The sequence below is a fragment of the Bubalus kerabau genome, chromosome 6 (genome assembly GCF_029407905.1).
Source record: "Bubalus kerabau isolate K-KA32 ecotype Philippines breed swamp buffalo chromosome 6, PCC_UOA_SB_1v2, whole genome shotgun sequence".
Taxonomy (NCBI): domain Eukaryota; kingdom Metazoa; phylum Chordata; class Mammalia; order Artiodactyla; family Bovidae; genus Bubalus; species Bubalus kerabau.
The window spans coordinates 78,935,378-78,963,325 of NC_073629.1; the positions used below are offsets into that span (position 1 = coordinate 78,935,378).

Consider the following 27,948-nt stretch of genomic DNA (forward strand, 5'->3'; position numbering starts at 1 on the left):
TCATTCAAAATAAACTGTGTAGACATTTGCAAGAGCAAAGAGAGAAGAATTTCTGAAAATGAAAGATGCAAAGGCATCATTTTTAGGATCCCAAAGGCATCTGCTTCCAATCAGTATGCTCTGGCCAGTCAGTTGTCCAATGTGAACGATCACAATTAGCTTATATCGTGGGATCATCAAGTCCTTGACCTGGGCCTTAATTACCTAGAAATTAAAAGGTAAAACAAAAGGTCCTCACTTAGTCACATTGAAATTTAAAAGTCTTAATTTTTCTCATAAATATAGTGGATTTAATTGAGGAAAATAGCATGATACCTTGTGGATCCTTTCAGTAATTACTATAGAAAGGTAGCTATAATTTCCTTCAAGCATAAGACCGGACATTTAGGGACAAAATGATAGCCCCAGCAAGAAATCTACCTTTTCTAAGGCACATGGAAAAATGATAATCCAGAGAGCAGAGTTTTCAATGCATTTACTGTGTTCTTGGAAAATCTATGTTGAAATGACTTCCCTTCAAAGAATGCTGGCATTACAATTATACCATCTTGTTCATGTCTAATTAGGGGACTATACATCTGAAGTCTCCTGTAATATGACTAATTGTGAATGCTTATTAGATAGATTATGATGAAAAAGAAAGAGAAAATTTGATGGAGTGCCAGCACTTTAGTTGATAAAAATAGAAATGTTTTTAAAGGCCCCAGTGTTTTTATTTGATGGCATGCAAAGAAGGTGCTTTGGAGAAGGGATAGGCTACCCACTCCAGTGTTCTTGGGCTTCCCTTGTGGCTCAGCTGGGAAAGAATCCACCTGTAATGTGGGAGACCTGGGTTCTATCCCTGGATTGGGAAGATCTCCTGGAGAAGGGAAAGGCTACCCACTCCAGTATTCTGGCCTGGAGAATTCCACGGACAAGTCCATGGGGTCGCAGAGTCAGACACGACTGAGCGACTTTCACTTCGCTTCAAAGAAGGTTCTTTGGGGAAGAGAAAATGATCATTAAAATATTGTATCTTTTATAATAACATTTTTTAAATAAATGGGGCAGTTTTATACATTTTAAAAACAGAATACATGCAAGTGATGCACATAATAATTGTTTTAGACAAAGGCTTTTTACACACACAGACACACATGGAATATGACCTAATAAATATTTTCATAAGATAAAAATAAAGTTTTACTGCTACTACAAATTAATTGCTTTAATTAAAATAGGCGGGTTGTGCTTTCAGCAAATATTCTAGTCATAGTTAACACTTTAGGAAATCACACGTATACCTCAGAAATTGTTTTAGTCATCTGTCTACAGAGTTCTGGTTCATACTGTTCTTCTTGTAGGTAGGTAGTTAATACATCTTTCAGAATATGATTGACAATGACCACAGGAAAATGTTTGGTAGGACCTGAAAATACAGATGAAATTTCTTTCAAAGAAGTAATTTCAAATCATAGCTGCCCACACCATAGCTTAATCAAAAGAGTATCAAAACATGGAGACATTTAATCTTCTGGGTGGCCTCTATTGAAGGAAAAAAAGTGGTCCCAATTAGATTTCCAGTGTCACTGAATAACATATTCCTGTGCACAGTGCCCGGTATACAGAGGCTTGATCATTATTTGCTGAGTTGATATGGATGAAGAATTCTACCCAGTTCTATTTTCAATAGTCATCAGTATCTTTTAAGTGTTTATTTTCAATGACTGTATCAGTCAGGGACTAAGGAAATATATCGCACATTAAAGTTAGGACAGTTCCTAGAGGATTTAATAAACAGACTCCTTAGGGAGGTCTGAGTAGGATTCAAGGAATCATGAAAGACTGTTTATCCCCCCCAACTGGTGAAAAAGAAGGTGTTACTTTCATCCCAACCTGAGGAGGGAATTCTTACGAGAGATCCCAGAAGAGCCATGTGGAGAGGGCTCCTTCCATAGCAGCCTTCGTCCTTCTGCTGATGGATGCAAAGAGCACAAGGTGAGCCCTTAGGCCGGGTTCACACTCCTTCCTCCCTTCTGACTTCCCACCGAAGTTTCCCAGTGGCTAAACTTAACCACAAGGTGACACCCCGCGCCTAGAATTCAGTTAGGTCAACCTCCTGGGGCTCAATTTATAATATTTTTATTGTGATGCTTATACAGGAATTGTTCAATTAAATTTAAATCAGCCTGGGAAATGAATCCAGACAAGTAAAATAGAGACATCGGAGACAATGAGTATGAGAATTAACCCAAATATTTAGTTGGCAGGAATCTCTCCCCTTCTATAGGAGAGAGACAAGCAGTTATAAATCCGTGAAGGGTTGGTCCTGATTGCTCTTGCTTTGTGGGATCAGAGATGGAGCACCAGCCCCCCTAGGCCAAACACCTACTGTGTCATTGTCCTGTGGATCTTTTAGAAGATTTCCATTTGCTTATGATAGTCAGATGAGGCTAAATGTGAGGGTAGTTTCTCCCTTTCTGTTTAGAAAATTTTTAAAATGTTCCTACCAGGTTGGACCTAATTAAACAGATTATATCTTTTAGATAGGTACTTCTCCTTTTCATTCCCTCCTGCCAAGCGCTCATATCACATTTACCTAAATTTGACCTGTATCACCCATAGGGAGCATTGGTCCTTTCAGAAAACAGTAAGTTCCTTCAGTGCATGTGTCCACCTGGTACACCTCCCTGTCCTTTGGGAACAGCATTTCCCACATGGAAGGGACTGCTCCTCTTCCCACTCTAACCATGTGGTTCTTTAGGATCATCATCTCTTTTGAGTCCAAGTCCAGGTCATGGTTGATTGGCGCTGGGTGGACTTGCCCCAAGCTAGGCCAACTAGAATCCTTTCTTGGAACTCTTATATTAAACTAGAACTAGGTAAAAAAAAGTCAGTCAGTCTCTTTTTGGAGTCAAAAGTTATGACATGTGACTCCCAGGAACTGTTCCTCATAGTGAGAAGGAAGCCAAGCCACAGCGAGAGAGGGAGCCCACACACAGTTAGGGCTGGAAAGATGGAGTCGTGGCTGCACCTGGTCCCAGTCTCCAATAGCTCCTGCTGTCCAGCTGTACCAATGCCCTTTCTGCACTTACCTTAGATTTTTTAAAAATCTCATTAACCAGATTCAATTCCAAAAAAAGTTTAAACTTTTCTTCTCTCACTTCTTTGTGACCTTGGACCTATACAGCAGAATCATCCATTGTCTTACTTAGGCTTGGATGCTGAGATGCAAACAGAGTCAATAATCAGCATTTGACTTCCAAAATGGGCTTCTCTGGTGGCTCAGACAGTAAAGAATCTGCCTGCAACGTGGAAGACATGTGTTCTATCCCTGGGTTGGGAAGATCCCCTGGAGAAGGGCATGGCAACCCATCCCAGTATTCTTGCCTGGAGAATTCCATGGACAGAGGAGCCTGGCGGACTACAGTCCATGGGGTCGCAAAGAGTAGGACATGACTGAGTGACTTTCATTCACTCACTGACTTCCAAAACAAGCTCCCAAAACTTTCAGAGTCAACTAATGCAAAGACCTAAACCTTTTTTCACATGGACATCATGTGAAAAAACATGGACATCACCATGTAAACACATGTAAAACATGGAAAACACATGGACATCACCAGATGGTCGACACCAAAATCAGATTGATTATATTCTTTGCAGCCAAAGATGGAGAAGCTCTATACAGTCAGCAAAAACAAGACTAGAAGCTGACTGTGGCTCGGATCATGAACTCCTTATTGCCAAATTCAGACTGAAATTGAAGTGGAGAAAACCACGAGATCATTCAGGTATGACCTAAACAAATCCTTTATGACTATACAGTGGAAGTGAGAAATAGATTTAAGGCACTAGATCTGATAGACAGAGTGCCTGATGAACTATGGATGGAAGTTCGTGACATTGTACAGGAGACAGGAATCAAGACCATCCCCAAGAAAAAGAAATGCAAAAAAGCAAAATGGCTGTCAGGGGAGGCCTTACAAATAGCTGTGAAAAGATGGGATGCAAAAAACAAAGGAGAAAAGGAAAGATATACCCATTTGAATGCAGAGTTCCAAAGAACAGCAAGGAGAGATAAGAAAGCCTTCCTCAGTGATCAATGCAAAGAAATAGAGGGAAAAAATAGAATGGGAAAGACTAGAGATCTCTTCAAGAAAATTAGAGATACCAAGGGAACATTTCATGCAAAGATGGGCTCAATAAAAGACAGAAATGGTAGGGACCTAACAGAAGCAGAAGTTATTAAGAAGAGGTGGCAAGAATACACAGAAGAACTATATAAAAAAGATCTTCATGACCCAGATAATCACAATGGTGTGATCACTCACCTAGAGCCAGACATCCTGGAATGTGAAGTCAAGTGGGCCTTAGGAAGCATCACTATGAACAAAGCCAGTGGAGGTGATGGAATTCCAGTTGAGCTATTTCAAATTCTGAAAGATGATTCAGTGAAAGTGCTGCTCTCAATATGCCAGCAAATTTGGAAAACTCAGCAGTGGCCACAGGACTGGAAAAGGTCAGTTTTCATTCCAATCCCAAAGAAAGGCAATGCCAAAGAACGCTCAAACTACCACACAATTGCACACATCTCACATGCTAGTAAAGTAATGCTTAAAATTCTCCAAGCCAGGCTTCAGCAATATGTGTACCGTGAACTTCCAGATGTTCAAGCTGGATTTAGAAAAGGCAGAGGAACCAGAGATCAAATTGCCAACATCTGCTGGATCATGGAAAAAGCAAGAGAGTTCCAGAAAAACATCTATTTCTGCTTTATTGACTATGCCAAAGCCTTTGACTGTGTGGTTCACAATAAACCGTGGAAAATTCTGAAAGAGATGGGAATACCAGACCACCTGACCTGCCTCTTGAGAAACCTGTATGCAGGCCAGGAAGCAACAGTTAGAACTGGACATGGAACAACAGACTGGTTCCAAATAGGAAAAGGAGTACATTAAGGCTGTATATTGTCATCCTGCTTATTTAACTTATATGCAGAGTACATCATGAGAAACGCTGGGCTGGAAGAAGCACAAGCTGGAATCAAGATTGCTGGGAGAGATATCAAGAACCTCAGATATGCAGATGACACCACCCTTATGGCAGAAAGTGAAGAGGAACTAAAGAGCCTCTTGATGAAAGTGAAAGAGGAGAATGAAAAAGTTGGCTTAAAGCTCAACATTCAGAAAACGAAGATCATGGCATCCGGTCCCATCACTTCATGGCAGATAGATGGGGGAAACAGTGGAAACAGTTGCAGACTTTATTTTTCTGGGCTCCAAAATCACTGCAGATGGTGATTGCAGCCATGAAATTAAAAGACGCTTACTCCTTGGAAGGAAAGTTATGACCAAGCTAGACAGCATATTAAAAAGCAGAGACATTACTTTGCCAGCAAAGGTCCATCTAGTCGAGGCTATGGTTTTTCCAGTGGTCATGTATGGATGTGAGAGTTGGGCTATAAAGAATGCCGAAGAATTGATGCTTTTGAATTATGGTGTTGGAGAAGAGTCTTGAGAGTCCCTTGAACTGCAAGGAGATCCAACCAGTCCACCTAAATGAGATCAGTCCTGGGTGTTCATTGGAAGGACTGATGTTGAAGGTGAGGCTCTGGTACTTTGGCCACCTGATGAGAAGTGCTGACTCATTGGAAAAGACCCTGCTGCTGGGAAAGATTGTGGGCAGGAGGAGAAGGGGACAGCAGAGGATGAGATAGTTGGATGGCATCATCGACTTGATGGACATGGGTTTGGGTGGACTCCAGAAGTTGTTCATGGACAGGGAGGCCTGGCGTGCTGCGGCTCATGGGGTCGTAAAGAGTCGGACAGGACTGGGTGACTGAACTGAACTGAAACCTTTTTTCTTTTCTAGAGCAATTTTTTTTTTCTAATTTAGGAGGAAAATATGCTTTTAGAAATCAAATTGCAAAGATCTGAAGAAGGATCAGGATGGAGAAAAGAAAGAAAAACTTATCTGTAAAAACAGATTTAAGCGAGAATAGATAAAAATTTGATTAGTTAACATATCTGTGTCTTAGGGTCCCAGCTTGGGATAGTGATGAGAATTGCCACCTACTGTTTTTTTGTTGGGATGAAATCGATGAAGTATTTAAAGTGCTCAGAATAGTGAGTCTGCCACACAAAAAGCTACTCATTATCTTTATTATAGTGTTGCTGCTGTTACTGTTGTCTCCTCACTGCGGGCAGAAGAAGGCAGCAGGATGGACAGTGGTGTAAGGCCGGAGATGGTGTAGGTCTCCACAGGCAGGAAGGACCCCTATAGGGTGGAGCAAAGAGGGAGCGGTGAGAGACTGGCAGGCTCTGTCCAATAAATCATCTGGTGACAGGGCCTGATCATCTCACGGGAATTGAGCTCAAATGATGTCTTTCTCTTGCCATCTTTCGATTCTATTTTTCACTATATTGGCTGCATTCTCAGGTGCGCTGTCTTGATGTGTTAGCAAGGATGGCCATCTGTAGCCCTGTGTGATGTGGGGATTACAGTCAATGTTTAAATAATCGGGTACCTCTATAGTCATTGCTCCAGAAAAAGTCCTGTGGAGAACTCATTCCATACTTAAGAGGAAGTTATATTGGATGTCATGGAAGGCTTTTATTCTTAGTGATCTAAGGTGATGTTCTATAGTCAGAAGCAATAACATACTGAATGAGAAGCAGTTTAAATATAATACTTTATTTAATTCTCATTGTATCCCTACCATGTGTGACCTATGATCCCTACTTACAGAGGAAGAAACTGAGGTTCAAGGATGCTGAATACCTTGCTTAAACATTATTTATTTAGGAATGGGCAAAACAAGTATTCAGACTCATGTACGTTGGCCCCTACAGCCAGTATTTTCTGCCGTACTCATGTTTCAGTAATCAATTAATGGGAGGAGATAAGGGGCTTTTAATTATAAGAAATATATTTTCATTCTTCCTTTTTCTTTTTTTCTTTAATTATACTCATGTTTAATCTCATTCTTGGTGGCTATAATTACTCATATAAAGGGAGGACAACCATACTAAACATTTAAGATATGTTTAAATGATGCACATATTATTGGGTAGAATGTGAAAACTTAAACACGGTAATACTGGCGACTGATGTTGCTTTAACTCCTCAAGTCAGTGTTTACTGTGTGCTGCTGCTGCTGCTAAGTCGCTTCAGTCGTGTCCAAATCTGTGCGACCCCATAGACGGCAGCCCACCAGGCTCCCCTGTCCCTGGGATTCTCCAGGCAAGAACACTGGAGTGGGTTGTCATTTCCTTCTCCAAGGCATGAAAATGAAAAGTGAAAGTGAAGTCGCTCAGTCGTGTCTGACTCTTCACGACCCCATGGACTGCAGCCCACCAGGCTCCTCTGCCCATGGGACTTTCCAGGCAAGAGTACTGGAGTGGGGTGCCATCGCCATCTCCATTTACTGTGTAGATATGAGAAAATCTTTGCCAAAGGCCCACAGAGTACCTTTCAGATGCAAAATAAACCCAGAAACAGGTAGAAGTAGAAACACATATTTGATTATTAACAAAATAGCTACCTGACTCCTTATAAAACTGATTGTCAAGTATAAAAGACTAATCATAGAAGACTAATTTGCACGACTTTTTGAAAGAAATTATGGAAACTTTTTTTCTACACTAAGGTATTTTTAAAATTATTTTTCTAATTTGGTTCAGCACTCAGTACTTTTAAAACTGATGAGACAATTTAGCTTATTTGAGGAAATAAGTTATGAAAGCACGAATTTTTGAAGAAATGCGGGGCTTCATATTTTAAATGCTGTCTTATTGAAATCATCTCATGGGAGTTTAGCTCAAATGATGTCTTTCCCTCGCTATCTTTCGATTCAAACCCTTCTAGCATGCAGAGCCCAGAGTCAAAGGCACTGAATAGTGAAGATCTTTTAGTTACAAGAAAACTTGACCCATGCTTAGCTTGCCTAAATAAAAAGTCTAAGAATACAGAGGGTATTTAGGACTTGGTCTCAGGCTTTGTGTGCGGGCAAGATGGCAAAAGCTGCCATAGAGCTTACATCCTTGCAGGTTTCAGAGGCTGATCCACTTCTTCAATAGCCCAAACAATATTCTCTGAATTGACTCTCAAAGGCTTTCATGACCTTGACCGAATCCCTAGGTCAGTCACTGTTACATCTCTGAAGCCAGTGTCAGCTTCAGCAGGATGCTATGGACCAAAAGTGATAATAATGGCGGTGGTGGTGCTCCCCCAAAGGAAACTGGGTAAGGTTATCAGATGGAGTATAAGGGTATATTGAATGGCAGGATGTTATCCGTATACCATAGGCACTGTGAAAATACCAGTGGACAGGCTAATTATGGAGCTTTACAATCCATGTCATCTTGGGGATTATCATAGAAAACTGCCTAGAAGGTCTAATGGGATGTGTTGATGGCCTATAATTTTCTTAAGGTTAACTGGCCACAGATTAACTCACACTGGCCCATTGCGTCTTCCTTGGGTTACTGGTAAGTCTCTGTGGAATTTCTACACAGCAATAATTATATGTAGATCCAGATAATAGTGGGCAGGTACACATTTGGAGCAAAGAAGTAGTTCTGTGAGAAAATGTGAGGAGGAATGATAGTCACTGTGGATTCCACCTGGAGAACAGGGGCAGGTGCAGGATTTTTGTTTTCAAAGACCCAAAACCTCTGTGGGAAAAGATAAACATCTCTGTCAACAGGGGACCAGGAATCATTTGCTTTTGCCTTGAAGGCTTTTTTCTCCATCCATTAGCAATCTTGGTTGTTTTTGTTCAATAAAATCTTAATGCCTATCTGTTTCATTTAACTCAAGTAGATACAAAAAACTCCACAAGATAACCTTGAAATACCCAATGAACTTCTTAATTCAGTAACACACTACACCTCAGTTGCAGCCAATGAATTGCTTGATATTTGGAAAATACTGATTAAAAAAAAGTAAACAATGGGTACTGGCCCAATTTTGCAGAGGAAGAAATTAAAACAATATCAAATCACCCAATTAATTAAAATCCCTTATATAGTGCTAGTATTGAAGATGATGCCAGGTTATCAGATATTATTTTGAGTAAATATCACTCATGAAATTAGAAGTTTTAAATTGGAAGGAATAATAAAATAACACACCCAGTTGGTAAGTGTTTTCCATGTGAACTGTGAGGCGAGAGGCATCTTCAGGCTGGCAAGGTTCATCCATATAAGACACTGTACTCACAGAGCTAAAAGCAAGGAGAAAGCAAATTTTAACAGTTATGATAACAATGGTAACAAAACACAATGTTGCTTTTAGCAAAAAAGTTATAAGTTTTTCCTCTAAAAAAATTTCAGGCAAGTCTCATGTAGATATATCCCGGTAAAATACTTAAAGTCTAAAACATTTTAGAGATGGAAATATTACTGGAGTAGAGAAGTTACTTGGAACAAGTCTCAATATAGTGGTAGAAACCCAGTTCAGTGCCTGGGGCCTTTGATTATCATGAAAGTATTCATGGATTGTTCCATTCGCAGGGTAACAGAGTTTGTACAGTGGGCCCTCCACATCTGTGGATTCTAGAGTTATGGATTTTGTTTGGTTAAATCCATGGATATGGAACCCGTGGGTACGGAGGGCCACCTGTATTTTGCCATTTTATATAAGGGACTTAGGCTTCCCTGGTGAGTCAGTGGTTAAGAACCTGCCTACTAATGCAGAATATGCAGGCTTGATCCCTGGGTTGGGAAGATTTTCTGGAGCAGGAAATGGCAACCCACTCTAGTATACTTGCCTGGAAAAATCCCATGGACAGAGTGGCCTGGTGGGTTACAGTCCATGGGGTTGCAAAAGAGTTGTATATGACTTAGTAACTAAACAACAAAAATAAGAAACTTGAGCATCCACAGATTTTGATATCCGCACGGGCTTCTGGAACCAGTGTTTAGTAGATACCGAGGGATGCCTGTATGTGTTTTGAAAGCTACTGGCAGTATATATGCTTCACGTTACTCTCTCCATATACACTTTGTTGTCGTTCAGTCACCCAGTGGTGTCTGACTTTTTGTGACCCCATGGACTGCAGCATGCCAGGCCTCTCTGTCCCTCACCATCTCCCGAAGTTCACCCAAATTCATGTTCATTGCATTGATGATTCCATCCAGTCATCTCATCCTCTGACACCCTCTTATCCTTCTGCTCTCAATCTTCTTCATATACTGTATGTAAAATAGACAGACAACGGAAATTTGCTGTATAACTCAGGGAACTCAAATTGGGGCTCTGTAACAACCTGGAGGGGTGGGAAAGGGTGGGAGGTGGGAGAGAGGTTAAAGGAGGGGACATATGTACATCTATGGCTAATTTATGTTGATATATGGCAGAAATCAAACCAATATTGTAAAGCAAATTATCCTTCAATTAAAAATAAATTTTTAAAAAGGAGACTGTCTCAAAAACAAACAACTATTGGCAATTACTTCTATGACAGGTGCAAAGGCTTTCCTCAAAGTGGACAAAACTCACAAAGGGACTGGGGATTATACAAGGAAGCTTAAAATGTTGGGAAACAAGTTCTCTACATACATGGGGGATTATAAAGAGTTTATTATTAAATGTACTTCACAAAATCCCTTTAGCAGAAGAAAGAAAACTGAGAAACCCCTCTACATGATGACAGAAACCGCAATTCACCCAAACTATCATAATCAATAAGCATCAATCACCCTTTTCAACAGTAAGAAAGGGTTTTGGCTTGGTTACCAAGGCAATATAAGCTTATCCAGGTGCTGAACAGGAGACCCAAGTGAAGAGGAACTCCTAAAGTCCCTACAGCACTGCTTAATCAGAGGAAATTCAGCTGTTGCTAAAGGCAGTCTCAGGTCTCTACCCCAATAATCTCCACCTGTGAAAACGGAGGTTAAACAGATGTCATTTCAAAGGAGATGAGATAATAGTGTGTGTGTGTGTGCGTGTGTGTGTGTGCGTGTGTGCTTTCAGAGTGACTTTTCTAAGAGGCTACATTTTTGCTTTAATTAAATGAGAATAGGATATTTGTTCTTAATCTTTGGGGATTTTTTTCCCTCTCTGCAAGGAGTTTTAAATACTTAATTCTGAGGTGTTGGGAATTAGTGAGCTTCTTGCAAATTGCTATTTTAAGAAAATCATGGACATTATATTTTAAAAATCCTTTAATACAATACAATTTACATAATAAATAAAGGTTTACCCATCTAGCCCAAGAAAGTGATGCAAGACATTATTATGGCTGCTTTTCCATGAAGGATTTCTGTATTAGAGTTAGTCTTCTTTCTTGTAACACCTGCTTTCCTCAATTTTCTGCTGCCCTTTGAAGTAGCAACCAACCTGTTTAGCCACACTGGCTGCAGGTGTTGCGGGCAGCACCAAAGTGATAGCTTCTGCTTGGAAAACCCAATGTTGCATAAGCCCCTTGATTCTAAGATAAGCCAGGCTGCCCCAATATTGTATATGTTACTTTTTATTTTCCAAAACATTTTCCATCAATTATCTCATTTTATCTTTAAAATATTCCCTTTACGTAAGTAAGAAAGACATTTTTCTGCCCACTTCAGTGATAAAGAGAACTAGACAAAGGGCTTAATGTCATACATAAAGGAAAAGCAGACTTGAATTTCACATATCCTATTTACCTCTCAGTGACAAAGTTTCACATATGATCATATCTGATAGAATGGAAATAGGGGCAATGACTTCCTGAAATAATTAACTGCTGCAATTAAAATTTACCTTGCACAAACATATAAAGACCCTATTTTTTCTCTACAAAACACCATATTAAAAATTCACAGAAGTTATAGGTAAAAATTCTGAGAGAATTAATGCAACTAATTCAAACAGCAGGGGCCTGTTTATAACTGGTGTATAGATATGATGGCAAGAGCTCAGGAGCTATCTTGGCTCTTGGGATGACCTTATGGATAATGGAACAAAAGCTAGAAAACTAGGTTCCTGAACTATTTTTTCCAGACTATTTTTTTAATGCAAGAGAAAATATATTTCTATTTTGTTTAAGCCAATGTTTTTTGTTTTAAAAAAATATTATAAGAAGCATTAGATATAACTGATACAGAGTTTGGAAGTAGGATGTCATAATTAACAGAGCACAAAACTTGGAGTTAATTTTGTGAAAGAGATGGGGCTTTCAGGAATGAGATTTCAGATATTTTGCTGAAAACCTGGCTTCCTTTATCATGCAGAAGGAAGATATTAGTCTATTGATTTCTGTACACTGGAAAGACAATAACTTCAAGGAAAGTTATAGGAAAATTTTACTTAAAAAATCCTATTCATGATATCTTTTGAAACTGATACCTGAGAGTTCTCACATTAGAAGGAGATCGTTTGGAAAAAGGGAGAGAGAAAAGAGAATAATATGCTGAACAGAAAAAATATGATATCTATTGCTTGAAAAAGACAAAAAGAAGACATAAAATATTAAAAATACTTGCAGTTATCAATGTCAGTTCAGAACATTGACTCAGAAGGACTTGTACATATTTCCTGTTGGTAAACAGCTTTATTCAAGCCCTCTGAACATTTTTAAGATAAAAATGTGAGATGCTTCAAAGAGCAAATTTGTCACTTTAATTACCGGTACTGTATACACAGCACAACAAATTTACTGTGTATATTTCACAGTGTTACAAGACGATGAATTTCAGTTGTCTATGACCAGGCCTTCCCTAGTTTATAATAATAATCTTTTTAGATACCTGATCTCACCGCAAATGGAATGCTGTAGTTGATTTTTTTTAATTTGAAAAATGTTTTTGCTGTCTATGTGTTTCATGAGTGTGTTGCATTTATGGAGGAAAAGGATTTCAACTGGCAATATGTATCCACGAGAGTTGTAAAGTTTTAGGAAAGAAGGTAGGTTTTAGTAAAATCAGGAAAACTGAAAGTCTGGAATAAGCTGCTGGTGAAAACACTGAAGAAATCAACTAATATTATTCTAGAGAAAAGAGTAACAATTTGTATTCAGTGTAAACGTCAGTTAATACTTTGAATCACATATACTATTGCTCAGAAGAGACTTGGAATTAGCCTGAATGTGGAAACAGCTGCATGAAATTTGTCCACAGTAACAAAAGTAATCCTCCTACATTGTATATGTGTGTGTGTGCTCAGCAGCTGAGTCATGTCTGACTCTTTATGATCCTATGGATTGTAGGCTCCCCTGTCCATGGGTTTTTCCTGGCAAGAATACTGGAGCCAGTTGCCATTTCCTCCTCCACAGGATCTGCCCTACCCAGGGGTTGAACCCGCGTCACTTAAGTCTCCTGCGTTGTAGGCAGATTTTTTACTGCTGAGCCACCAGGGAAATCCATATTGTATATGGCCCTCCTGTATTGTAACTGATTGACGTTGGAAACGTCCCACGCCAACCCAAGAGCCTGTGTTCTGGTTATGCAGAAAAGAGCCCCACACAAAATAGCTAAGGAGTTAGAATGTTTATATTTTTCATGAAATTCAGTTTTCCTGAAGACATCTTACAAATTTGCATGCTGACCATTTCTTGAATTAAACAGAATACAAGGCATGTCTTATTTTTATGATGGTTGGAGATAGAAAAATAATGTCAATTAAATCTCACCAGCTATAATACCATCTAATTATTATTAAGAATTCATTTCCAGCTGTTTCTACTGACATTATTAAATGTTTTGAAGCTGTAGTAAGATATAATATTTGAATAGATATCTCAGCCTTGTAGTTATTAGTTTAGTAGTTTAAGAAGGTCAGACTATCATCTCGTTCTTCAATTTGTAACTGTGAAATGCTTCAAAGTACCATATTTTGAATGGTATCATAGCATTAGCCTCTTTTTAAAAAATCTGTTATTAAAGTCATGTGCTGCCCCCCAGTGGAGATATTTCAGAGTGCACAGAGAAAAAGAAGGCTTCAGGGTATAAACGTGTACATTTTTATTTTCTTCATTCTTTCAACAGATATTTATTGCCCATAACATGGCAGGCAAAGTGAGAAGTACTGGTAAAATTTTTTAAAAAATGAGAGTCCCTGTGCTAGAGAAACAAGATGTAGAAAATAAAATATGCATTGAAACTCACTTGGGAACTTTCTACCTCAAACGTCTATTGATATTTTTATGAATGTTATGCTTAAGATCAAAAGCATAACAAGTCTTCCCCCATCAGCGGAAGGTACAAGTTGTCTGTTAAGGTGATTTAGTTGTGTGGCTATTTAGTTTGTAGCAAGGTTGCCAGTACTTTGGTCATCTGATGCAAAGAGCTAATTCACTAGAGAAGACCCTGATGCTGAGAAAGATTGAAGGCAGGAGGAGAAGGGATGACAGAGGATGAGATGGTTGGATGGCATCACTGACTCAACTGAAATGACTTTGAACAAACTCAGGGAGATAATGAAGGACAGGGAAGCCTGGCATGCTATAGTCCATGGGGTCACAGAGTTGGACATGACTTAACATCAGACTGAACAAAAACAAAGGTTGCCAGACTTTTACATAGTTTTGAGATATTTTATTCACATTATTGGTCCTATCTTACAAGAGAAAGGTTATAATGGAGGCAAAAGTCAAGAAATATTTCCAAAAATGAAAGAGGAGATAAAATGCCATGGTATGTGTTCCTGAGGGATACATATTTTAGGAGGAGGGATGATTTTGAAGGACAAAGAATGAACCATGCAACCTGTGAAAATTCTAGCTCTGGAGTGATTGATTCAGGAAAGGTGACTGACAAAGTAGAACAATTTTGAGTGGGTGAATAGAAAGTCAGAGTTTGTGTCTGAAGCCCATTGATGAATCCCTTCATCCAAGAGAAGGTGAGGTTGAGGTCAAGAGCTGCTGGTGAAACTTGTGATTCAGCTCCTGTATGAATGCACAGTTCACAGTTCAAAGTCACATTACCCTTGGCAATCATCAGAGAGGTGAGGCTGAGAGCATGGGTGCCATGGTTACCTCTGCAACCCCATGGAGATCATCAAGGCGTGTCTTCTAACCCAACAAAGGTTCAATACAAATGATGATGTTCTTCTTTTTCTTTTTTAAATAGGTGAACAATGGAAGGTTTCAGCAAGAAAGTAACATATAACTTGTTTTTAAAATTTGAACAAAAATTTTTTTTTTTTTTTTTGCTCTAAATGTATCTTATGTCTGCAAGATGAAAGCTCTCTGTCACTCTGGACTTAACACATACACGGACCTGTGAACCTAACCCGTTTGTGCTCAGGAACTGGTGGTGGTGGTGGCGGCAGTTTAGTCGCTAAGTTGTGTCCGACTCTTGCAACCCCATGGACTGTAGCCTCCTAGGCCCCTCTGTCCAAGGGATTCTCTAGGTAAGAATATTGGAGTGGGTTGCCATTTCCTTCTCCAGGGGATCTTCCTGACCCAGGATTTAACCCGGGTCTTCTGCATTGCAGGCAGATTCTTTACCAACTGAGCTACAAGGAAATAATATAATAATTATGCATTCTACCATCAAAAAATATTTATTAAGTGATGGCTATGTGCCAGGTACCATTCTAGGTCCTTGGGATGCAGAAAACAAAAACCATAAACAAAACAAATAACAATCAAACTAAGATCTCTACCCTTATGGAACCTAGTGAGAAGAGACAGAAAGAATATAATAAAATACTAAACAAGTTGTTTAGTTGCTAAGTCAAATCCTACTCTTTTGCAACCCCATGGACTATAGCCTTCCAGGCTCCTCTGTCTATGAGGTTTCCCAGGCAAGAATAATGGAGGGGGTTGCCATTTCCTTCTCCAGGGGATCTTCCTGACCCAGGGATCAAACCCATGTCTCCTGCAATGGCAGGCAGATTCTTTACCACTGAGCCACCAGGGAAGCCCATAAGCACTCGCTCAGTAGTGTCCGACTCTTTGCGGCCCGTGGACTGTAGCCTACCAGGCTCCTCTGACTGTGGGATTCTCCAGGCAAGAGTACTGGAGTGGGTTGCCATTTCCTTCTCCAGGAGATCTTCCCAACCCAGGGATTGAACCCGGGTCTCCCGCATTGCAGGCAGATGCTTTACCATCTGAGCCACCAGGGAAGCTCATATACTGTGTTGCTGCTGCTGCTGCTGCTGCTAAGTCGCTTCAGTCATGTTCGACTCTGTGCGACCCCATAGACAGCAGCCCACTAGGCTCCTCTGTCCCTGGGATTCTCCAGGCAAGAATACTATACTGTGTTAGAAGATGATAAATGCCACACGGAAAAGGAGATATTTGTTAAGGGAGGTTGGAAGCGGATGGGAGAGAGGTGGTTGTGTTTTATTTTAAACAGAATGATCAAGATACATCTCCCTGAGCCAAGAGTTGGAGGAGGTGAGGAAATGAGCCATGTGGATGTTGGAGGGAAGGGTGTGTCAGGGGGAGGGAAAAGCACATGCACAGACTTTGAGGCAGAAGGCTGCCTGGTATTTCTGAAGAAGTGCATACAGGCCAGAATAGCTGGCGAGGAGGGAGCAAGCAGGAAGGTGGAAGGATGGGATTTCCAGTGAGTCAGGTAGTTGAACCATGTAGAGTTTTGTGGGCCATCTTAAAACTTTGGTTTTTACTCTGATAAAGTGGGAGCCTTTATAGAGTTTTGAGCAGAGTAATAGCAAAATCTACTTTATATTTTATAATAACTCCAAACGCTCTGTCGAGAACAGGCTGGTATGTGTAAATACAGGGATTCCAGTTAGAAAGCTTTTATGGTAATCTAGGCTAGAGACACGGAGAAGGCAATGGCACCCTACTCCAGTAATCTTGCCTGGAAAATCCCATGGACGGAGGAGCCTGGTGGGCTGCAGTCCATTGGGTTGCTAAGAGTCGGACACGACTGAGTGACTTCACTTTCACTTTTCACTTTCATGCATTGGAGAAGGAAATGGCAACCCACTCCAGCGTTCTTGCCTGGAGAATCCCAGGGATGGGGGAGCCTGGTGGGCTGCCGTCTATGGGGTCACACAGAGTTGGACATGACTGAAGCAACTTTGCAGCAGCAGCAGCAGGCTAGAGATGGCAGTGCCTGCTATGAATGAAACTGTCTCTTTGAAATTCATAGGTTGAAGCCTTAATACCCCCATGTGAGTATTGGAAATAGGGCCTTTAAGGAGGTGATGAAGGTTAAATGAAGCCTTAAAGGTGAAGCCCTACACGGATAGAACCTGGGACCTTATATAAGAGGAAGATATAGCAGGGTTCTCTCCTCCATGCAAAGACACAGTGAAAAGATGGCCATCTGCAAGTCGGGAAGCTGGCCGTCACCAGAACCTAACCCAGCTGGCATGTTGATTTCAGATTTCCAGCCTCCAAGACTGTGTGGCTTACACAACAGAAGTCTGCTGTCTCACAGTTCTGGGGGCTAGAAGTTTGAGAATAGGTGTTGGCTGGATTGTTGGCTGACTTCTGAGAGTCGTGAGAGAAGGATCTGTTCTAGGCCTCTCTCCTTAGATGGTGGATGGCTGTCTCCTCCCTGTAACTCACTTCCTTCCAAATCTGTTTGTGTCCAAGTTGCCTGTTCTTATAAGGACACCAGACACATTGGATTAGAACCCACCCTAATGAACACATTTAAACTTAATTACCTCTTTAAAGACCCTGTTTCCAACTAAGATCACATTCTGAGGTTTGAGGACTAGGACTTCAACATATGAATTTGGCAGGAGTAGTGGGGTATACAATTTAGCCCACAACAAATACAAATACTTTCATGAAATCTCCAAGTTCTAGGGTCAGAGAATCACAGATTATTTGCTCTGATATCTGGGAATTGTGATACTCTGGCCAGTCACTCTACCACACAAAAACCTTCATTTCCTCAATATATAAGGAAAATAGGGAATTTATATCCCTATTTTTTTCTAAATAATGTTATATTTCTTCTCTGAACGCCTATATAAGCTTTTATTCCCACTAGCCATGCCAACATTTGATATTAGTCTACCTTCTCATATTTTGCCATTCAGATGGGTGCAATATGGTATCTTGTTTCAATTTTTTGAAGCATTTTTCTCATTCCAAGTGAATTTAAGCAACTCTTCACATTCTGCTTTGCCATTTTGGCTTTGCTTCTGTAAATTGCTATTTATCTCTTTTGATGATTTAAAAATTGTTTTCCTGTTTTTTTTAAAAAATTGTTAATATGCATAAATTTACAAATATACATCTTTTACTGGCCTATAAACTGTGTCTATTGTATTATTTTTTGAAGAGAAATGCTAAATTTTAATATAATTGTATTTATCATTTTTCTTTTTTTGCTTTATGGTTTTAGTTTTTCACTTTGGAACTTATTTAAGAAATCTTTCCTTCCCAAAGAACACAAAGATATTTTATACTTTTTTTCTATTAGCTTCATATCTTTCCACATTTCAGGCTTCCACCTAGAGTCTACAATTTAATTGGTGTAAGAATTCAGCTTCATTTTTTCCCCTTCATAGAGTAAGCTAGCTTTCTCCCAAAACAATCTATTAAAAACCCAGCATTTCTCCTTGTTCACATACTATGTTCTATATATTCATAGGTCTATTTCTAAAGTTTCTATGTGTTCCATTGATCTATTTGTCTGTTATTACACCTGTTTGTTTATTCCTACATTTATTATTTTTACTTACTACAGCTTTGTGGTATATCATATCTGATAGAATAAATTCCTCTTCTATGTTCATTCTTCAAAGTTAACTTAGTTACTCAGAATTCTTTCCTTATTTATAAAATTTAGAAATGCTTTATTGAGCTTCTCAAAAAGTACAAATGGGTTTTGATTGAGATATATTGCATTTGTAAATTAATTTGAGAACTACTGATATGTTTTGGTGTTAAGCAGCTTCACCTATGAATTATTTCTGCAGTAATCTGATATGTTTTGGTGTTAAGCAGCTTCACCTATGAATTATTTCTGCAGTAATTCGTATCTTCCTTAATGGGAATGCCTTTACCTGGAATCACATTCCCAGGACAGTTTTCACAAAGATATCAATGCAGGGTTTTGCACAAAGATGTCCCACATGGGACTGTATATCTTGGCAGGGAGTGAAAGCCAAGCTGGGTGTTCATCCCTAGGGAAATGTGTAAGAACATATGTGATGCAAATATCAAGGACTACTACCAGCATTAAGAAGCAAAGAGCTAGATATCCATAGTGACATGGGTAAATATGAAAAATAAAAATGTTGAATGAGGTATGAGATTGAGAAAACAAAATAAGATTTATAGCACAATACCATTCATGTCTTTGTTAAGTACTTGCTCTGTAATGTTTTATGAGAGTCAGTCCCAGGTGGTGCTAGTGGTAAAGAACCCGCCTGGCAATGCAGGAGACAAAAAAGATGCAGGCTTGCTTGCTGGGTCAGGAAGATCCCCTGGAGAAGCAAATGGCAACCCACTCCAGTGTTCTTGCCTGGAAAATCCCATGGACATAGGAGCCTAGTGGGGTTCAGTACATAGGGTCATAAGAGTGGGACACAACTGAAGTGAATTAGCACACAGCACTGGTGAAGTGACAAAGGGAGTCAGAGAAGGGGTTCATGAAAATACAGTTTATTATATTCACAGGTCCTAGACAGGAGAGACATGACCTGCCACACAAGACCATGTGGAAAAACACTACAGGATCAGTGAGCAGAAGACAGGATTGGCGTTCCCCAGGGAAAGGCAAAGTTGTACAGGAGAAACAGTGCAGGACTGGCAAGTCTGAATAATTTCAGCGAGCTCTAAGCTAAAGGTCCGTCTAGTCAAGGCTATGGTTTTTCCTGTGGTCATGTATGGATGTGAGAGTTGGACTGTGAAGAAGGCTGAGCGCTGAAGAATTGATGCTTTTGAACTGTGGTGTTGGAGAAGACTCTTGAGAGTCCCTTGGACTGCAAGGAGAACCAACCAGTCCATTCTGAAGGAGATCAACCCTGGAATTTCTTTGGAAGGAATGATGCTAAAGCTGAAACTCCAGTACTTTGGCCACCTCATGGGAAGAGTTGACTCATTGGAAAAGACTCTGATACTGGGAGGGATTGAGGGCAGGAGGAGAAGGGGACGACAGAGGATGAGATGGCTGGATGGCATCACTGACTCGATGGATGTCAGTCTCAGTGAACTCCGGGAGTTGGTGATGGACAGGGAGGCCTGGCATGCTGTGATTCATGGGGTCGTAAAGAGTCAGACACGACTGAGCGACTGATCTGATCTGATCTGATCTGAAGCTATAGGGAGAGGCCCCTCCTTGCCTGGTACTTGGCAATGGTATTAGTGCATGGATGTACATGCTCAGTTGTGTCAACTCTTTGTGACCCCATGAATCGTAGCCTGTGAGGCTCCTCTGTCCATGGGACTTTCCAGACAAGAATACTGGAGTGGGCTGCCATTCCCTTCTTCAGGAGATCTTCCTGACCCAGGGATCAAATCTGTGTCTTCTGAATTGCGGACAGATTCTTTATCCTCTGAGCCATTGGGAAAGCCCCTACTGATTAGGAAAACTGCCTCCTGGGATGTGTTGGGGTACAGAGAGAAGAGGTCAGGCTCTAGACTGGTTAATCTGCATATCAAAGGCACATTCTTTGTTGATAACTTGACTATTTTTAATTATTGACTAGACTGGTAAGGGGTAGGGGAGTTGGGGTATGGATGTCTCATCTCTTGAACCGTGAACTTCCAGATGTTCAAGCTTGTTTTAGAAAAGGCAGAGGAACCAGAGATCAAATTGCTAACATCCGCTGGATCATGGAAAAAGCAAGAGAGTTCCAGAAAAACATCTGTTTCTGCTTTATTGACTATGCCAAAGCCTTTGACTGTGTGGATCACAATAAACTGTGGAAAATTCTGAAAGAGATGGGAATACCAGACCACCTGACCTGCCTCTTGAGAAACCTATATGCAGGTCAGGAAGCAACAGTTAGAAATGGACATAGAACAGACTGGTTCCAAATAGGAAAAGGAGTACGTCAAGGCTGTATATTGTCACCCTGCTTATTTAACTTATATGCAGAGTACATCATGAGAAACGCTGGACTGGAAGAAGCACAAGCTGGAATCAAGATTGCCAGGAGAAATATCAAGAACCTCAGATATGCAGATGACACCACCCTTATGGCAGAAAGTGAAGAGGAACTGAAGAGCCTCTTGATGAAAGTGAAAGAGGAGAGTGAAAAAGTTGGCTTAAAGCTCAACATTCAGAAAATGAAGATCATGGCATCCGGTCCCATCACTTCATGGCAAATAGATGGGGAAACAGTGGAAACAGTGTCAAACTTTATTTTTGGGGGCTCCAAAATCAATGCAGATGGTGATGGCAGCCATGAAATTAAAAGACACTTACTCCTTGGAAGGAAAGTTATGACCAACCTAGATAGCATATTCAAAAGCAGAGACATTACCTTGCCAACAAACGTTCATCTAGTCAAGGCTATGGTTTTTTCTGTGGTCATGTATGGATGTGAGAGTTGGACTGTGAAGAAGGCTGAGCGCCGAAGAATTGATGCTTTTGAACTGTGGTGTTGGAGAAGACTCTTGAGAGTCCCTTGGACTGCAAGGAGATCCAACCAGTCCATCCTAAAGGAAATCAGTCCTGGGTGTTCACTGGAAGGACTGATGCTAAAGCTGAAACTCCAGTACTTTGGCCACCTCATGTGAAGAGTTGACTCATTGGAAAAGACTCTGATGCTGGGAGGGATTGGGGGCAGGAGGAAAAGGGGATGACAGAGGATGAGATGGCTGGATGGCATCACAGACTCGATGGACATGAGTTTGAGTGAACTCCGGGAGTTGGTGATGGACAGGGAGGCCTGGCGTGCTGCGATTCATGGGGTCGCAAAGAGTTGGACACGACTGAGCAACTGAACTGTCTCATCTCTCCCTAGCCATAAAAGTTTTCTAAGACATAAAATGTCATAATACACATAAAAATTTAAAAATATACAGTATAATATTTAAACATGTGTAGTCTTGTGGTATGGGGCTTCCCAGGTGGAGCTAGTGGTAAAGGATCTGCTTGCTAATGCAGGAGACATGAGAGATGAGGATTGATCCCTGGGTCAGGAGGATCCCCTGGATGAGGGCATGGCAATACACTGCAGTATTCTTGCTTGGAGAATCCTATGAACAGAGGAGCCTGGTGGGTTACAGTCCACAGGGTCACACAAAGTCGAACACAACTGAGGTGACTTAACACTTACCACTAGTCTTGTAGCATACAGAATGGGTGCCTCTTGGGAGATGAGAGTGGGACTGAAGATGAGGAAGAAGAGGGAAAATCAGGCAAACAAGAAACAAGGGATCCCACTCATGTTGGCGATGACAATGTGCTATGCAATGCCATATATTTTCAACTCAACTCTGCTCCTGAGACAAATAAGATAATAAATGACATAAATGGGGATAATAAAAATATCTTCTTTACTTAACCAATAGGATTTTTTTGAGATTCATATGGATATTGTATGTGATGTATCTATTGAGCATAACGTAATATTAGCTATTGTTGTTGATGTTGTTTAGTCGCTAAGTCATGTCCAACTCTTGTGACCCCACTGACTGTAGCCCACTGGGCTCCTTTGTCCATGGAATTCCCAGGCAAGAGTACTAGAGTGGGTTGCCATTCGCTTCTCCAGGGGATCTTCCGGACCCAGGGATTGAAGCCAGGTCTCCTGCATTGGCAGGTAGATTCTTTACTGTCTGAGCCATCAAATTGAAACCACCAGGGAAGCCCAGTATTAGCTATTATTGTAGTTTAATTTAGGAACATGGCCAACGCAGTTTCTCAAACTTCTCTCTCTTTGGCGGGAAGCTGGGTCTCATCCATATCTTGTTGGGAGCTTTAGTTTGATTAAGATGGCTACTGAACTTATCAGAATGAAGAAACAGGCCAGGCAACATAATTTTTAACTGCACATAGCGACTCAAGTAGTATAGGTTGGAATCACAGAATAAATTCATCACATCTAAAATGGTTTGTTCATTGCCTTTCCCATCAGATTATTTATGTGTGATTCACTAACTACTCATTGCTCAAAAAACATTTATTTGAAATAAAGAAATGAATGAAATCTTTTTCATTTTTTGCAGAAAAATGACTACCAGGTGACTTTCAGTTTAAGTGAAAAATGAGCTTCTCCAGAGAAGAATAACCTTACAATTAGTCACCTTTATATACCTAACATTTGGCACAGAGTTGAAGCTTTATAAACCTTGAGTAAATGAATAAGTGCAAGAATTTAGTGTGACAACTAGTGTGTTAGATACCACCAGTGGGGTCAAGCAGAAGGATGTGGGATCTATCAAAACTCTGGTTCATGACATCATGTAATTTTGGTTTGAGGCAAGAGACATACTCTTCAGCCTTCAGCCTTAGGCCTGATCTACCAGTTGAACTATTGGCCTCAGAGAAAAGAAGCTGGCATATCAAGTCATATGATCCTGGGAAAGTTACTTAACCTCAGGCCTCTATTTCCATTTTACGGACATGAGAGCAGTACATCTGCTCAAGGACTCTTTGAAGGCTGCCAAAGCTTGCTTCCAAAAAGAAAGATGTCATTGTAAATACCTATTTACTCATGGATGGGAAATAGAAGGTTCTGGTGAATGAGTAGAAGAGTTTCATTAATGCAAGTTACACATAGATAGCCAATTTTGAGAGAATGAGAATTTTTGACTAGAAACAAAAGCCCATTTTATCACTTGTTAATTCTATAGTTTTGGAACCTCACACTCTCTAACCATTTGTTTCTTCATTTGTAAGAGGAAGATGATAATAGCATCTCTTTCATAGAAAGAGCATCATGCATACTTAGTACTTACATGCATACTTAGTATTTAGTGGTACTTATATACATACTTAGTACTTAGCAGCAGCAGCATACTTCAGCACATGCTTTATACTATTGAAATTAATCTATCCAAAAAACTGTTTTGCTATAACTTTCAAAGGAAAGACATCTGCATTTCCAAAAACAACTTTAAAACAATATTGCATTTGATAGTCACTGAGCATTCAGAGTTTTTCTATTAGTTGAAGACCTATTTCATGAAGGAGAATCACCCCTACATCTGGCCCCTTGCAAGGATGAAGACCATGGAAAGTAAGTGGGAGTTAAGGTTGGCAGGCAGCCTCCTGAATGGCCTCTACATTGTAGGAGTGCTTGGAAGCTGTTCATTTGCTATTTAAGAAATAAAAAGCTCCATTAGAGGATCCAATCTGAATAATTTGTTTGAGAGTCCCAATTTCTAACTTTGAAATATATCCAAATAACAATCACTGAAATGTTTTTGTTAGTAAAAATTTTTTCCTGCTGTGCTGCTAAAACTCTTTTCATGTTCTTGTTACCTTTTAATTTATATTTATACTTTATCAATAAAATAATGAAAGTGAAAACTGGAAGTATTCGCTGCTTAGTCATGTCCAACTCTTTGCGACCCCATGGACTGTAGCCTGCCAGGCTCCTCTGTCCATGGGATTCTCCAGACAAGAATATTGGAGATTTTCTTCAACCCAGGGCTTGAACCTGCATCTCCTGCATTGCTGGAAGATTCTTTACCATGATTTTTAATTCTCCAAATTGGGCCATGTTCTGGTTCTACATGACTTTCTAATTTGCTCTGAAGGAGAAGAAGTGAATGAAAATTATGCAAGTAGGGATGGTAGTTTAGTTTTTGGATGAGAATAGTGTATTTTAAATCATAGCACCAGGATATATGTCAGATTATTATTATAATATTTTATTCTAAAAAATTGAATTTGATCTAACAAGTATTTAAAAATAATTTTTAAAACTCTTACACAAATGCTAGAAATAGCAACCAAATTGACTTAGGATCAGAAGATCCCATAGAGGTTAATTGTTCACCCATCTTTACGTCTAAAGTACACTGAGGTTGCTATTCCTTTATATTTCCTATCTGTAAGAGAGAGAAATTGTATAATACTTGTAATTCACAAAATCCAGGGTTGAAAAGTGGAATTTTGAGTAAGTGCATTAGAACATTCTGAGAGCAGAATAATTTGGTTTCAGAATTTGAATGGAAGTCTCTTCCAGTTCTTCTGGCTTTGTTCCACCAGACACACCAGCTCCTGCTTCACAATCATGGAAATGAATATGCTACATCTTTCAATCCCTTGGAAACTCTTAAGAAGGAAAGTCTATTACATAAATTATTTGACCTTTGCATTGGATAATTTGATTTTCTTCCCTATAGCAGTAAAAAAAAATTCCATGAAAGTATTAAAAATTAATTCATCTTTTTTAGGAGAGCAAATGCAATTTGTAAGCAAAAGACAAAAAATGTATTTTTTTGACCCACTAATTATACTTTTGGGAAGAAAACAAGCAGAGACTTCTTACATAGTAACAAATTTAAAAAGTGGAAACAAACAAATGTTCAATAATTGGTTAGCTAACCCAGAATTATAGGCTGACAAAAATATTATGCAACCATTTAAAAAGATATGGGCAAAGACTATGACAATACATTACAAAATTTGTTTAAAATAATGCTAAATGCATTGTATGTATATATAGAGAGATTATAAAAATGCAAAAATGATGTATTTATATAATATTGAAGAGTAAAATTCAGGAGACAATGGAAGAAGTAGCTTGTCTAAACTGCATATGACATACTTTTCAGTAGATGACTTTTTGGGATAGTCTCTGAAATTATAAAAATGCTGCTGTGTCAACTTATCACTTAAATTTTCTTGGTCTTTTTCTCTTTCTTCTTTTTCTTGATGCATAATACAGTGATTCAATATTGCTGTACATTTCAAAATGACTGCCATGATATATCTAGTTACTATTCTTTTAAAAAAATATGGCCCCCAAAGATGACATAAACCATGTACTTGCACTTTTTTCCCCTTTTTCTCACTTTTTTTTTCCTCCTGATAAATATCATGAGCCTTTTTATTCAATAATTGAGTTTGTTAATGGGTACTCAGTTACTTACTCTTTGGTACGCCCATGAGGTTCCTTCCGCCAGAATTCATGATTACTTAGAGAAGACACACTGCCCCTCTTCTTCAGCAAATGAGCGGTTCTGTCTTTAGCAATGTCTGACATCATCTTAATCTATGGAGAAACTTTTGTAAAATATTGAACAATACATCTGAAAATACTTTAGTATAACACGAGACTTATTCTAAATAAAGTACACAGATGCTTTTTTTTTTTTAAACCATTTTTGAATAGGGAAGTGGGGTTTCCTTAAGAGTGATATTTAGTATATATTGTTGTTCTGGTCAGTATAGCTGGAAAAATGATAACTGATAACTTTTACTTATACAATAGCATATTTAATTCACATAAGCAGATATTACTGCTGCTACTGCTAAGTCGCTTCAGTCGTGTCCGACTCTGTGCGACCCCAGAGACGGCAGCCCACCAGGCTCCCCTGTCCCTGGGATCCCCTGTCCCTGGGATTCTCCAGGCAAGAACACTGGAGTGGGTTGCAGATATTATGCTGCAGCAAAAATACTTAACTGCAAAAGACGTTAAAGTTACTGAGAAAAGAGAGCCATATGTACAAGAAAGATACCATCACACCAGAAAACAATATTTTTATTGCCTCCAAATTTAATCTCAATGAAACTTGCTAATTAATATTTGTTGTTTAAAAATTAAGATGAACTGCTTCTCCAAAGGGTATTCCCCACAGCCAAGCAGCAGTGATTTACTTTGTAAAGAGCAAACAGAACTTTTCACAGAGTAATTTATTGGAAAACCTACCTCTTTTCACTAATGCTTGTGAAAAAGCTGGAAGTAGAAATGGACTTCCCAGAACTTGAACTAGAATTCTACTGCCCTATTGTCTACATGCACATACTCATAGACTGTGCTAGGCATTAAATTAGGACAGAAACAATCCCTACCTTCAAAAAGGCGGCGGTTGAAGTGGGTAGAGCCGACAAGAACACAACCTGGAACCCCAGTGTAATCAACGTCAGGGTAGACAGAGGAAAACAGAGGGCCTGTGCATCAGGAAGAGAGGCAGTGTGGGATGTGTGTGTGACTGTGGACCCGTGAGACTGTGTACACGCGTGTGAGCATCTCTGTGTGAGCGTGTGTCTTTGTGGGCATGTGCTTGTGTGTATGAACATGAGTGTCCCCCTATGATGTGAGCCAGTGTGAGCATCTCTTTGTGTGTGCACTTGTGCGTATGATTATCTGTGTACCTGAGCGTGTGTTGCTGTGTCTGTGTGTGCACCTTTGCGTGTGACATGTCTGTGTCCTGCATGTGTGTGCGTTTGTGCGCAGGAGTGTGTCTGTGTACATGAGCGTGTCTAAGCATGTGTATGTGTGGACAAGACATACTGAGCCTATTTAAGAGGGCCATTCAGGTTTCATTCTTAAAGTGACACACACCTGAGTCTGTTCACCTTTTTCCAAAGCTGCGGGGCAGGCCAGAATCCAGACCTAGAGGTCCTGAGAGGCAGAGGCTGCTAGTGTCTCCAAGCAGACCTCAGGTAGACCGCTCAGAACTCAAGTTGCTCCACAGCCCGACCCGGCTGGCCAGTTCTGCACTGGGCATCACGCTAAAGCCCAGACACGCAGGCGGGCAGGGAACCAAAAGCCAGGCACGCTTCCAGTTCTGAAAATTGGGGTCACTTTTTTCTAATTTCTTGGAGGGAGGAGGAATAAGGCATGGGAGAGAGAGGTCGTGGACAAGGCAGGCAGGCCATTTCTCAACATTGGGCTCTCCTTCCTTAGCCCCCCGGACCCTCGAATTTGCTTTTTACCTTGGTCTCTCTGCTCTTGCCCAGGCGCTCTGCGGAGAGGGCGCACTTACCTAAGGCGGGTCTGGAGCTGGAGTTGCAGGCGCGGCTCAGCCCAGGGCCTCCCAGACCGCAGGCTCCTCCACTGCAGGGCGCTTGGCAAGGTTCCCGCCTCCCAGGCTTCCTTTCTGCCCGCGCACTCCCGCACTCCCACTGGACTCCGCGACTTGTCTCCAAGGTGACCTTCGAAAACAGAGTCCTTGGCCCGCCCCAGGCAGGCATAGTA

General features: G+C 40.2%; 1 protein-coding gene across 1 annotated transcript; it reads right to left on the minus strand.

Moving 5' to 3' along the window:
• Positions 1–27,944, minus strand: DYNLT5 (dynein light chain Tctex-type family member 5). The gene is made up of 6 exons (XM_055587108.1): positions 27,687–27,944; positions 26,820–26,867; positions 25,898–26,019; positions 9,117–9,208; positions 1,284–1,408; positions 1–204 (listed from the first exon to the last, which is right to left on the minus strand). The coding sequence occupies exons 1-6, from the start codon at positions 27,942–27,944 to the stop codon at positions 1–3; spliced, it is 849 nt and encodes a 282-aa protein (XP_055443083.1).
• Between the last annotated feature and the right edge of the window lie 4 nt (positions 27,945–27,948).

What these genes read in the sequence shown, in the direction of transcription:
- DYNLT5 (XM_055587108.1), bottom strand. Translation starts at nt 27,944, where the DNA reads ATGCCTGCCTGGGGCGGGCCAAGGACTCTGTTTTCGAAGGTCACCTTG. An exon ending in CCTCATGGGCGTACCAAAGA is followed by an intron (nt 9,209 to 25,897) that starts GTAAGTAACTGA and finishes CCTTGCTTTTAG; the next exon opens with CTCTGTGAGTACAGTGTCTT. An exon ending in TGACTAAAACAATTTCTGAG is followed by an intron (nt 205 to 1,283) that starts GTATACGTGTGA and finishes TTTAATTTCTAG; the next exon opens with GTAATTAAGGCCCAGGTCAA.